The sequence below is a fragment of the Neolamprologus brichardi genome, chromosome 1 (genome assembly GCF_056152115.1).
Source record: "Neolamprologus brichardi isolate AB-2024 chromosome 1, ASM5615211v1, whole genome shotgun sequence".
NCBI lineage: Eukaryota > Metazoa > Chordata > Actinopteri > Cichliformes > Cichlidae > Neolamprologus > Neolamprologus brichardi.
The window spans coordinates 4,584,759-4,598,752 of record NC_142104.1 but is presented as its reverse complement, the minus strand read 5'-3'; the positions used below and the strand labels follow the sequence as shown (position 1 = coordinate 4,598,752).

The 13,994-nt window shown below is 41.6% G+C and overlaps 2 protein-coding genes across 3 annotated transcripts in view; one reads left to right on the top strand and one right to left on the bottom strand.

Moving 5' to 3' along the window:
- mmp15b (matrix metallopeptidase 15b) overlaps positions 1-13,994 on the top strand; it is a 42,667-nt gene that overhangs the window by 20,982 nt on the left and 7,691 nt on the right. For both annotated transcript variants that reach the window (XM_087842323.1, XM_087842380.1), the window contains exons 7-8: positions 1,933-2,071; positions 6,638-6,788. In XM_087842323.1, coding sequence (XP_087698449.1) covers positions 1,933-2,071; positions 6,638-6,788 — 290 coding nt within the window. The remainder of the gene's footprint in view (positions 1-1,932; positions 2,072-6,637; positions 6,789-13,994) is intronic.
- On the bottom strand, positions 10,083-12,660 carry LOC148106272 (uncharacterized). The gene has a single exon (XM_087842217.1). The coding sequence runs from the start codon at positions 12,519-12,521 to the stop codon at positions 10,200-10,202; it is 2,322 nt and encodes a 773-aa protein (XP_087698343.1). The 5' UTR covers positions 12,522-12,660; the 3' UTR covers positions 10,083-10,199.

Below are 13,994 nucleotides of genomic sequence, written 5' to 3'. Positions count from 1 at the left end.
TCCAGTGTTGATAGCATTGACTAGTGAAGAGAGCTGCAGATATTATACTGAGCGGGGCAGGGGACATGCAGGCTTTACTTTAAAGAAGCCTCAGTTTCACCTCCAGAAATGTTGCTCTGCTGTTTTGACGTCTGACACTGAACTGAAGCATTAGGGCTCACAGCAGCTGTAGATAGCAAACTTGATCTGGGGTGTTTGCAGAGCTGAAAAAACACACAGATGTGAATATTTCTTGCTTGTGGGATCTTTCATTTGCTTTGTAGTCCACACAGCAGACCACTGCACCCCCATCTCTCCCCAAATACTCAGATCAGTCTATGAATAGCTCCTGTCTTGGACTCTTAAGTGTGTGTGACACTGACCAGTCATTACACACTCTGAAATCTGACTGCCTGGACATATGCTACACACGGTCAAGCAGTTATATTTGTACTCTTGGGTTTCATCGCAGACGTTAATGTCTGTCTTCATGGGTTTCATTAAAGTCATGAGACATTATTATTCATTGTCCAAATTTAACCAGTTCTTAATGAGCTTCAAAAATAGAAATTACCTGATCAGAGCAAATGCAGGCAATAAATATATATTCACTGGTTAGATTTATTCATGTGGTTATATCAAGGTTTGTTGATTTTGAGCTGTAATTATCATTTATTCAAATTTCTCTCTATCACTCCTCCCCAGCTTGGCCTGAAAGTTAATTGCAAGGTTGTAATATTATAATACAGTCGTCTTTATTTCTTCATTTTTAGCCGAGGACAGTGTGGCTTTATGCGTGGAAACATTGGTCTGTCGGTCAGCTTTCGTCCAAATTCAAAGAAATGATATGTCATCGGTTTTCTCTGCTATTATTCTGCACAGACAAAATTGCTCCCTGAATGAGTAGGAGTCATTTGGAGCACACCAGTTCCACTCTTTCCTCTATGGAGTCCTGTTCATTAAAGGAAAAAAAGGTGCTGTCATTCTTCAGGAAAAGTTTCTTTCTTTTGTCCACTTCACAGCAGAAGGTCTCGACATAAAGAGAGCCAGCACACCGAGCAGTTCTCAGTAATGAAACTCCCACACTGAGATCTGCTCTAATATGGTCAATTCGGTAGGAAAGGAGCTGTCCGACCAGACACACGGATGAGCATCCAGTTGGATTCAGCCCTGTTCTGTCTCACTCACCAACACATCTCCAGTGTGTTCTGTCCTGTGCCGCGCCGTGCTGTCTGCGAGTGTGTCCTGCATGAAGGACAAAACTAGCAGCGCTTGCCAGAAAGAAGCAGCACCCAGCATTTTACTGTTATAGCATCCAGGACAAGCAGGGCTACTGACTCACCAGTTATGAATGAGTCGAGGGGCTGCTGGTTAAACTCTGTCTGCTGCTTGTTTGCAGTAGTATCTACTGCATGTTCACTAACCAAAGTGTCATGAAGGGTAAAAATATGCATTTTCTTTTCCTTTGTTTTGTGTCACTGACGTCACAAACAAACACCACAGTTCTTTATTAAAGTGCTATCTCATGGCAGACTGATCAACAGAGAGACTGCAGTGAGGGAACATGATAAAACCAGCAGAGCAGTGACTGACTATTATTAGCCTGCTAGTGTTCTGCTTTTGCTAGTTTATTGTACATTCTGATCTAATTATCCTGCAGAGCTCAGTTTGCTTGGCATAGAGGACAAAAAAGCAACAGTGTACGTGACCTCAGCTGGGGTGACTGCATGGATGACTTGAGAAAATATATCTTATTGCGTCTTTTTGCACGTTCTCTGAATGCAATTGTTTTTAAAGCTAAGGATGTGATATGAAGCTCTTCCCCTCCTGCACTCCCGTCATCGATTTACTTCGCTGTCATTGTATTTCATTGAGTCTCAGCTAGGAGCGAGTTCTTAAAACTAACTGAAAAGATAAGAAACTAAGCCAAACTTTTGTACTGTGTCCCCTCAGGGCCGCTGGTTCTGGCGTGTGCGTAGGAACAGGGTTCTGGATAACTACCCCATGCCAATCGGTCACTTTTGGAGGGGTCTCCCTGGCGACATTGATGCTGCATATGAGAGACATGATGGCAGGTTCGTCTTCTTTAAAGGTAAGCAGATAATACTGGTGCACATACCCATTGATGCATGCTTCCTATTCTGTAGATGATGACTATGATGACTTGTCTTGCACACTCATGCTGTTATTATTCTTACATGTACTCTCTTTTGTAAAGGATTTATGTCACCTTGATACCAAATATGAGAAGTCAAATGGGATTAATTCAGTTTATTGCTTAGTAACTGTAAAGAAAAATGCATGTTAGTGGATGTAAGGCTGCAGTTTTCAGCCTCCAACAATCAGTGGAAAGAGCAGAGATGACTGATTAGATTTTGGTAAAAAGAGGTCAAAGATCAGCGTCCCTTTGACCGCACATCCATCCCAATCACGAATGTGCTAATGAATGACTGGAGGAATTTATTTATTTATTTAATTTGGCACAACCATTCACTTAGACTCAAGGCTGAACTGATTAGATTGTTGAGGTCAAAGGTTAAGGTCAAAATTCATAACAACAACAACAACAATCTTTATTTATAGAGCACATTTAAAAACCAGCGGTATACCAAAGTGCTTAACATAAGAGACAGAGAAGTAACACGAGTATTATAATGCCTTAGCAAAGTATCAAATATCCTCACAGGTCAATGCCACTAATACACAGGGGTAATATTAAATGCATATCAAAATAAAAACATAATAAAAGCACAACCCATAAAAATATGTATAAGAAAAAATAGAATATGTCTAAAAGTCAGGTGCGAGCATTAACAAGCAGGAAAGGCGAGATTAAACAAATAGGTTTTTAACCGTGATTTAAAAGATTGGATGGAATCAGACGCCCGGATCACAATCGGAAGGTTATTCCACAACTCTGGTGCAGCCAGGGCAAACGCCCGGACACCTCTAGACTTCAGCCGAGATCTAGGCTGCACCAAGAGTAACTGAGTGGATGATCTTAATGCTCTGGCAGGAACATACGATTTAAGGAGTTCCTTAAGGTAGCTCGGTGCTGTGTTGTTGGTAATTTTAAACGTAAGCAGCAGTATTTTAAATTGGATGCGGTATTTTTCATAATAAAAAAATTCATGCATTGGGCATTTATGACAAGGCATGCAGGCTTGAGAAAGTAATTCTAGGTTATGCAGTTTAAAAAATAAAAAGATAAAAGTTAGATAAAGAGATAAGAGATGTGAGATAAACACATCTGTATCTAGTGTGTAGGTCCAGGTGTTATCATAAATGTCAGAGTTGAAATATTCTATTTGTTTCACCTTTATAGATCAGGTATTTACTTTTTCTGGACATATGGACCATAAATATATCTCACATAAACATGTGCGCTCTCGTGCATAGAAAACAAAAAAAACCCTCACATCTGGTTTCTTTTTTACAACCCGAGTACAGTTTCAATCCATTATATGAGCAGTAAAACTGACTGCAGCTTTTTCTATCTCCTACAGATAATGTTAAAGATTTTCTTAGTCCCACTTCCTTAAGAAAGCAGCAGTACATAATGCGTTCACCATGCTGAGTATTAATCTTTTTTAGAACAGCTCATTATTTTGGCACAGACTCTGAGAGCAGCTTGTCTTTTACAACAGCGAATAAAGTTGAATGAAAAAAGAAGAACTCGGCTGTTGATAATGAGGAGAATGATGTCATCGGCAAGACTCTGCATGACATTTGGCAAGAAGCCATTAAGCAAAGGAAGAGTGAGACAAAGGAAGAGGAAAGAGGGAGAGAAGAAAGGAAACTGGCAGAGTATAAGATTAAGGGGGACAAGCACAACAATAGGATGCCTATTATGAACACCTGTATTTAAACCCATCGCATCAGTCAATACATTTACTTTCTCTGGCGGTGACTAAAGCAATCACTCATCACTGTTGTGCACAAGTTCTTGCAGACTTGTGAAATACAGTTTTCAATCATGGGCCAAGAAACAAGCACAGCTTCAGGCACAACCAGCTGATCTTAAGACAAGCCCACATCAGCTGATACCGTTCAACACCTCCAAGTTCCAAACCTCAAACCTGCGCTCTTTATGGTGCATCTGCAAGTCACTTCTCAACCCACCTCAACTCAATCCTAAGTTTTCATGATACTTTGACTCAGTGACATATCTTTGTGATTAATGAGCTACTACTTTAAATTGAAATACTAAAACAGGTTTCACTTAAATTGTGTGTCAAAGCTGATGAATTTTGTGGCTCCGGCTAAGACATGTTTTGTTATAAACTCTGGATTATAGTAGTCTCGACTGTTGTAGCTACAAATAACGGCCCAAAAGGATTTTCTTCCTTTGGTGACTTTGGGATCTGAAATGTGGTTTTGAGTAATATTAATGGCAACTGTTTTAATTCAGACACCAAATATTAACACTGTACATGTTTTTACATTAGGGCTGCCACAAACGATTATTTTGATAGTCGACTAATCAGATCATCATCCATTGGACGTAAAACGTACAGCTTATTGCACCAGCAGCATCTGCTCTTATATAACTATCATTAGCTTACAGCTTTAAGTGTTTAAGGTATGTGCTAACTAAAAATAAAGACAAGGTGATAGTTTATTAAATTTTAATGAAATTTGCAGATTGTTTCGGTGAAGTTTAATAAACTCCTTGCTATCTAAAATATAACAGGACACCAGAGTATATTCTCCAGCATCTCACACTTCTGATAATCAGCTGTCTGCTTGCCGTTTATTCAGCTGTGTAAAAACTATAACTTTAATCTCATCCAAACCGATTTACTCAGGAACAAATAAAATACTAAAAAAACCCAAAACAATAACATTTTTAAGTTATCTAAATGACTTGTATATGTTTAACCTGAGTAGCGAAAGATGGCGGTGGGTTTGAAAACGATTTGCCGGGAGTCCGGTGTTCCACGGCTCTAGTTAGCCTAGCCCCCGGCTAGCTATGGAGCTAGTGGGTAACAGACGTCTCCGAAAACGTCGGAGCGCTTTTGAAAATATGCGGTGTCTTGATAAACTGAGCAGATATTTGAGGTTTACACAGCTACATTCTCGCCTGAAAATATGTTAAACGTTTATTTTGTGACCCAGAAAGAATAATAAGAGTAATATTAAAACTAACTAGCTGCCGCCATTGTTGGAAACTGAGCTGGGCTGCGCTATGAATTCTGGGACACAGTTTCTTCTTCTTCTTCGGGGTTTAACGGCAGCTGGCATCCTTGTACATGCAGTGCTGCCATCTTCTGTTTCAGTCCGTTATTACACTCTTAAATACTACTACTTATTCCTGCGTCTTTTGTGATCTTACAAAGCTTCAAACGACGCGTCGACTATTAAATTAGTCGTCGACGATTTTGATAGTCGACGTAATCGTGACTAGTCGGCTAATCGTGGCAGCCCTATTTTACATTAGCAATAAACTGAACTGTTTTTTGTTTGTTATTTTATATCCAAACTAGAAACTAGAAGCACAGAAAAGCCAGCCAACCTGACAAATCAAACTAAAGCACAATGGAGACAGTAAAGAAACCCTGACACACAGTCTAGAGATCTGCTCATGCAGAAAAATTGCTGTTTCTACCGCTCCACCAGCCCTTCAATCAACCTGTAAGGCTCCTGGGTATATTTTTTCATCACTGCCCAGTTTCTACATTCGAGCTCATCGCTTAAGCCAAAACACAAAGTCTTACAATATTCTGCTGTTGTACAAATATCCTGCATCTGTGCATTCTCTGAAATACAGTAATACATGGATGAATTGATGTTTGTATTGTACTGATTTACTGTAGTGCGGTAAAGTAAATATTTACTGTAAGCCAGTTGCACAGCTGTTGTGTTACCCAGAGGTTTCCCTGCTGCTCCGGTCCAAAACAAGGCCAGCTGTAATAGAAACAACATTGTTCATCCCCGTAGAAAAAGATTTCCAGGGGAAAAAAGGCATCGTATTTTTATGTCACTGAAGTGCTCTGGCATTGCCTCGAAAAGCTGTGGAGTAAGTCATGGGATTTTACATGAGGGCTGTGCGCCGCAGGAACCCTGGGAAGCATTGCGTCAACCTCTTGTTCTATCCAGATGCTGAGTGTAGAGCTTTCTTTTTAAATGAGGAGCAAGGGGCCAGAAGTGGGTGGATGGATGGGCGGGTGAGGGAAAGGCAGAATGAAGCCAAAAGGAGATGTAATGGTGAAACACAGTCCCCCTGTCAGATACTGTGAGAAACAATAAAAACGTTCCCTTCAGCAACAAAATGTGCTTTAGCCTGACATGAGACAAGCCACTCCTTGTGCATAATTACAGGCCGAACCCAAACTCTGTAGTCAGGGATGTCGTACTCACTTCTGCTGAGGTTTTTTTTGATTGCTTGCCAATAATCCATTATTGCATTCTTATTATTTACAAGTGTGTGTAAATGCTGGTTTGGTTTGTGGGACTGTTCTTAACCGTAATTGCTAGCAAATTAAACATGTGTGCACGAGCATTCTCGAAGGTTTATGATGTGTGGGTAACCATATATATGTCATATACAATGTGATTGTGTGTGGTAACATTTTCCATATAAGGGGAAGAGTGGATAGGGGAATGCTCCAATGTATACATCAGAAAGCATCACATAAAATGTCTCTCCTCTCCTCAGGAAACAGATTCTGGCTTTTCAGAGAGGCTAACCTGGAACCAGGCTACCCACTTGAGCTAGTCGATTATGGTATAGATATTCCCTACGACCGAATAGACACAGCCATCTGGTGGGAGCCATCCGGCTACACTTACTTCTTTCAAGGAGACAGGTAATATAGTCCTATACTCTGTCTGAGTGACACTGAACTGTGAGTATATTGCATTAAAAGGATATCAGTAGTTTGGTTGCTTTTGGCAAGTTTTTGCAGGGTCACTTAACAAATCAAATGTTTAATCTAAGGAGTGTTAAACACAATAGGGTCATGTTTATCACTGTGTAGCATCTCCTTTGTTTAACAGCAGTCCACAAATGTGTGGGAACTGATGTTTACAGACTCAGAGACCACTTGCTGAAATTTTCAGAGAGGAATATCGTCCCACTCTTGTGTGACGTGGGATATGATCTGCTCAACAGTCCTGGGCCTTCTGTGTCGTACTGTTCGTTTCATGATGTGCCAAACATTTTTAGCTGGTGACTGCAGGCAGCCCAGTTCAACACCCAGACACTTCTACTACAAAACCTCCCTTTGTAAGAGATGCAGTTTAACATTGTCTTCTTGAAATATATAATTTCTTCCCTTAAAAAACAAAAAAGGGCATCTGGTGGGAAAATTTGTTTCTGTAAAACCTGTAGAAAACTTTCAGTGCTAATGGTGCCTTTCGATGCCTTTAGAGCAGGGGTGTCAAACTCAAATACACAGTGGGCCAAAATTCAAAACTGGAACAAAGTCGCGGGCTAACATTAATATTTATTAAAAAAAATCTTCCTCCAGATATAAGAATGAATCTTTTCTTATGGACTCAAATAAGTTTTGCTGGAAAACTGAATATGGAACAAGCAAAGCTTAATACTAAACAATATATACAGTGGGGCAAAAAAGTATTTAGTCAGCCACCGATTGTGCAAGTTCCCCCACTTAAAATGATGACAGAGGTCAGTAATTTGCACCAGAGGTACACTTCAACTGTGAGAGACAGAATGTGAAAAAAAAATCCATGAATTCACATGGTAGGATTTGTAAAGAATTTATTCGTAAATCAGGGTGGAAAATAAGTATTTGGTCACCTCAAACAAGGAAAATCCCTGGCTCTCACAGACCTGTAACGTCTTCTGTAAGAAGCTTTTCTGTCCCCCACTCGTTACCTGTATGAATGGCACCTGTTTGACCTCATCATCTGTATAAAAGACACCTGTCCACAGCCTCAACCAGTCAGACTCCAAACTCCGCCATGGCCAAGACCAAAGAGCTTTCGAAGGACACCAGGAAAAGAATTGTAGACCTGCACCAGACTGGGAAGAGTGAATCTACAGTAGGCAAGCAGCTTGGTGTGAAAAAATCAACTGTGGGAGCAATCATCAGAAAATGGAAGACATACAAGACCACTGATAATCTCCCTCGATCTGGGGCTCCACGCAAGATCTCATCCCGTGGGGTCAAAATGATCATGAGAACGATGAGCAAAGATCCCAGAACCACACGGGGGGACCTGGTGAATGACCTGCAGAGAGCTGGGACCAAAGTAACAAAGGTCACCATCAGTAACACACTACAACGGCAGGGAATCAAATCCCGCAGTGCCAGACGTGTTCCGCTGCTGAAGCCAGTGCATGTCCAGGCCCGTCTGAAGTTTGCCAGAGAGCACATGGATGATACAGCAGAGGATTGGGAGAATGTCATGTGGTCAGATGAAACCAAAGTAGAACTTTTTGGTATAAACTCAACTCGTCGTGTTTGGAGGAAGAAGAATACTGAGTTGCATCCCAAGAACACCATACCTACTGTGAAGCATGGGGGTGGAAACATCATGCTATGGGGCTGTTTTTCTGCCAAGGGGACAGGACGACTGATCCGTGTTAAGGACAGAATGAATGGGGCCAAGTATCGTGAGATTTTGAGCCAAAACCTCCTTCCATCAGTGAGAACTTTGAAGATGAAACGAGGCTGGGTCTTCCAACATGACAATGATCCAAAACACACCGCCCGGGCAACAAAGGAGTGGCTCCATAAGAAGCATTTGAAAGTCCTGGAGTGGCCTAGCCAGTCTCCAGACCTCAACCCCATAGAAAATCTGTGGCGGGAGTTGAAAGTCCGTGTTGCTCGGCGACAGCCCCAAAACATCACTGCTCTTGAGAAGATCTGCATGGAGGAATGGGCCAAAATACCAGCTACTGTGTGTGCAAACCTGGTAAAGACCTATAGTAAACGTTTGACCTCTGTTATTGCCAACAAAGGTTATGTTACAAAGTATTGAGTTGTATTTTTGTTATTGACCAAATACTTATTTTCCACCCTGATTTACGAATAAATTCTTTACAAATCCTACCATGTGAATTCATGGATTTTTTTTTCACATTCTGTCTCTCACAGTTGAAGTGTACCTCTGGTGCAAATTACTGACCTCTGTCATCATTTTAAGTGGGGGAACTTGCACAATCGGTGGCTGACTAAATACTTTTTTGCCCCACTGTATATTAGCTGTATAATACCAGTAGGCCAGCTCTAATAGTAATTTGGTATGGCTTCGCGGGCCAAATGTAATTAGGCTGCAGGCCAGAGTTTGACACTTATGGCAAAGTTACAGTCTCAATGTTATTCTTTATTTTTTCTTTTTTTCTTATTGAGGGACAGTATGTGTATATGTGTATGTGATATTAAATGAATGTTTAAATGCAGGTTATTGTGCAGACTCAGCACAGAGCATCAAAGAGTTGATTTGTAGTGTGTCACATCAGTGTGGTGGCAGCTGTCCTGGCAGCCAACATCAAAATAGCATTGTCAAAAATGACAATAGCGTTGGCATTTTTGTTATTTGTGTTTTGTAATCTTTATAAAAACCTAGAAAAAAACACCTCTTAATCTTTGGTATATGGCGAGGCGCTGTGGACACCCAAGTTTGTGATTGTGTAGATTTTTCAAATCAATACCATGGTTGCATCTACTGAAAATCTCTGTGAAGCTTAAATCTCAGTGACCTTGACTTCAAGGTCAGAGGTCAACTTTTCTGAAAATCGGAGGAGTTTCACATTTATAACACAGGTATGTCTACTAGGAGGCTGAAGGGTAGCACTATATATTTATAAACAATCAAAAACAACAATTTAGTTCCAATTTGTATGGAATTTATTTCTGTAAACATGGTGTTTTAGGTCAGATTAAAGGACTGATGTGATGGTAAGGTGTCCGCTGCTCTGCTTTGAATATTGGTAAGCTTTTTTTTTTTTTTTAAATTTTCACAAGAATTGCTAGTTCCCCTAGAGTTTTGGCCACCCCAGCAATCAGAAGATTCCCTATGAGCAAGCATTTAGCGACAGTGGGAAGGAAAAACTCCCTTTAAAAAGGAAGAAACCTTCGACAGAACCAGGCTCAGGAAGGGACAGCCATCTGCCGCGACTGGTTGGGGGGGGAGTGAAAATTAAAAAAAAAAAAAAAGTCAAAGTGATAATTATTGGAGCAGCTTAATTAATATTTCCAGTGTAATTTGCTGTTAATATCCTTTTCCAACCCCAGTTTGTGTTTTTATCACTTTTGTCCAGGGTGGAAGATGCCATGCTGGAGATTGACTCTGTATGGTTTTTCAATGTTGATACTTGGGAACCTGTTGGAGAGGCCAGGGTTGAAAAAGGGATGCTGTAGAGCCTGAGAGGGTGTTATCCGCTGGTGTGCATCCAAGGCCAACATCTCTTTAATTAGGCTGACAAATAAGCGTTGGCCATCTTCTGGTCCTCGTCTAAACATCATTATTTGTTCGAGGTCATCCAGACGTTTAAGTTTTATGTATCTTGTCTCCAAAGATTCATATCCTGTCCCGTATTTAAATTGTTGGGCGGTCTTAAATGTCCAGCGTTGTTGGTTGTAGTTGTAGTTGTCTTTTATGAAATAGTCTTCAGTGTACACGCCAGGATCGAGAACATGATCTGGTGGCTGACCCTGAGTCTCTATGATGAATTTCAAAACATCATAATATTTTTTTCCAGGGTAGAGTGGCACCCCTGTAACAAGCTCAACAGCCACCAGCCCCAGAGACCACATGTCACATGCTTCGTTATAAGGAAGGCCAAGCATAACCTCAGGTGCACTATAACCAACCGTCCCCACACGGTCACCAGGCATCACTGCAGACGCAGGACATGCGAGGCCAAAGTCTATAAGTCTGACTTTGACTGGAGACTCATAGCGATTTACAACCATGATGTTTCCAGGTTTGAGGTCAGCGTGCACTATTCCCAAAGAACCCAGGTGGGACAGAGCATTTGTCAGTTGACCTAAAATTGGCCTGACTTCGCTTATGGGGAGACGCCGGTTATTTGGGTCCCCTATGTAGTCCCACAGGCATTGATCTAGGAGTTCAAATTTCAGGCAAACCCGCTCTCTGTCAAGGAAAAAGCCGTTCCATTGAACAATGTTGGCGGCATCTGGATCCAACCTTCGCAGCTGCTCCAGGATGAAAATTTCCTTTTTTGCCTGTTGCAGAATATCAGTGCGGTTCTTGTTCACCTTGATAGCCACAGCCTGGTTGGTTTTGGTATCACGGCATTTGGCTACAATACCAAAGCCCCCTTCTCCGAGGAAAGCCTCTACCTTGTAGTGGTTTCCCAAAATGCTCCCTTCAACTATTTCAAGCTCATCTGAGCTGAAGGATGGGCTGGCTGATGTGTGGACGAATACTTGCTGAGAAAATTCAACCGAGTTTTGAAAACTGCGGTTGATTTTCTCTGATCTCTTGCATTTCAAGTTTGAAGGGTGCTGAAAGACCACCGGGTTTTGTGGTCTTTCAGCACTCATGTCAATGCAAGGGGAACTCTTAGGGTTGAAAAAGGGATGCCGGAGAACCTCCGACGGTGTTATGCGCTGGTTTGCATCCAAGGCCAGCATCTGTTTAATTAAACTTACAAACAAACGTTGGCCATTTTCTGGTCCTCGTCTAAACATCATTACTTGTTCGAGGTCATCGAGACGCGTCAGTTTTATGTATCTTGTCTCCAGGGACTCATATCCTGTCTCGTACTGAAATTGTTGGTCAGTCTTAAATGTCCAGCGCTGTTGGTTGTCGTTGTCTTCAATGAAATAGTCTTCAGTGTACACGCCAGAGTCTAGAACATGATCTGGTGGCTGACCCTGAGTCTCTATGATGAATTTCAAAACATCATAGTCTTCATTTCCAGGGTAGAGTGGCACCCCTGTACCAAGCTCCACAGCTACCAGCCCCAGAGACCACATGTCACATGCTTCGTTATAAGGAAGGCCAAGCATAACCTCAGGTGCACTATAACCAACCGTCCCCACACGGTCACCAGGCATCACTGCAGACGCAGGACATGCGAGGCCAAAGTCTATAAGTTTGACTTTGATGGGAGACTCATGGCGGTTTACAACCATGATGTTTCCAGGTTTGAGGTCAGCGTGCACTATTCCCACAGAACCCAGGTGGGACAGAGCATTTGTCAGTTGACCTAAAATTGGCCTGACTTCGCTTATGGGGAGACCCTGGTTTTTACGGTCCCCTATATAGTCCCACAGGCATTGATCAAGGAGTTCGAACTTTAAGCAAACCCGCTCTCCGTCGTGGAAAAAGCCGTTCCATTTAACAATGTTGGCGGCATCTGGATCCAACCTTCTCAGCTGCTCCAGGATGAAAAGTTCCAGTTTTGCCTGTTGCAGAATATCAGGGTCGCTCTTGTTGACTTTAATAGCCACAGCTCGGTTGGTCATGGTATCACGACATTTGGCTACAATACCAAAGCCCCCTTCTCCAAGGAAAGCCTCTACCTTGTAGTGGTTTCCCAAAATGCTCCCTTTAACTATTCCAAGCTCATTTGAGCGGAAGGATGGGTTAGCTGACATGGTGAAATGTGTCGGCTTGGTCAGTGAATTGCTAAGTAACGCGAAATTCTCTCAAAACTCTCCAAAAGGGTTTGCTTACTGTCAGGTCAAGGTCCGTTGAGCAGCAAAGTTTAACAGAGCAAAGCTCCTATTTAAGGGTTTTTTCTCTCAGCAAGATGATGACATCACAAGGGATCAAAGGCATTCTACTTTGATCAATGGCATTCTATTTTTTCAGTTGAAACACAAAATAGTGTTTCAACAGGGCAGGCTGGCGCCCTGTGGGAGGCAGAGGTGATAGGGTAAGGACGCAGAGGATAAGAAAAGATCTTATCTGTCAGCTCATCAGCGAGCAGCCGCAGAATCACAGGTGCAGCTTGGCAGGGGTTGGAGAGTGAAGACAAAATCAACAATGACTTATGGCAGGGGTGTCAAACTCAAATACACAGTGGACCAAAATTCAAAACTGGAACAAAGTCGCAGGCTAACATTAATATTTATTGAAAAAAAAACTTCCTCCAGATATAAGAATGAATCTTTTCTTATGGACTCAAATAAGTTTTGCTGGAAAACTGAATATGGAACAAGCAAAGCTTAATACTAAACAATATATATATTAGCTGTATAATACCAGTAGGCCAGCTCTAATAGTAATTTGGTATGGCTTCGCGGGCCAAATGTAATTAGGCTGCGGGCCAAATTTGGCCCGCGGGCCAGAGTTTGACACCTATGCTTTAGAGGCTCTCCTTGTACACAGTCATGTTACCAATCTGTTGTCCGTTGGCCTAATTAGTTGCTTCACCTGTTTCTTCTTAGTCCTACTTGCATTTCCAGACCTTCGTTGCTCTCGCTGCATTTTTTCCGAGCTATATTAATGTCCTCAAATTCAAAATTAGCTTTTTCATGAAACAGTGAAATGTGTCAATTTAAGAATTTGATACTTTGTGTTCTGTTGTTAATAAAATGAGGGTTTATGAGCAAATGATTGCATTCTGTTTTTATTGAGGGCAGCAATGTCTTGAAAAACCTAGTGATCAACTTGCACTCGTCCCAGCTACAAAGGTCAACAGCAATTTGTTGATTGGTGCAGCTTTGTTCCAGACTGGAATATCTCACCAGTTAGATGCTAAATTGCTACGACATCTAGTACAGACCGTCATGCTCCATAAATGATGAATCTTACTCATTTTGGCAGTCCACAGACTTGATTGTAGTGAATTCACTCTCATCCTGGCTGATGTGAGATGGATTTCAGACATTGACTCCCTAGATTTTATGACCAAACACCAGCAGAAATAAAACTGTAAGAACAGCATTTTTTTCACTCATCTGTTTTTATTCTATATAGAATAAAAGTCTTCTCCTTTTGGAAATCATGTTTCAGTTACTCAGAAGCCATCCATAAACCTTGTTGTGAGCTGATTGATGTAGGAACTATTTTAAATGAACTACACCCCGTAACCGTACCACTGTGTATAAAAGCTCATGTCAAAC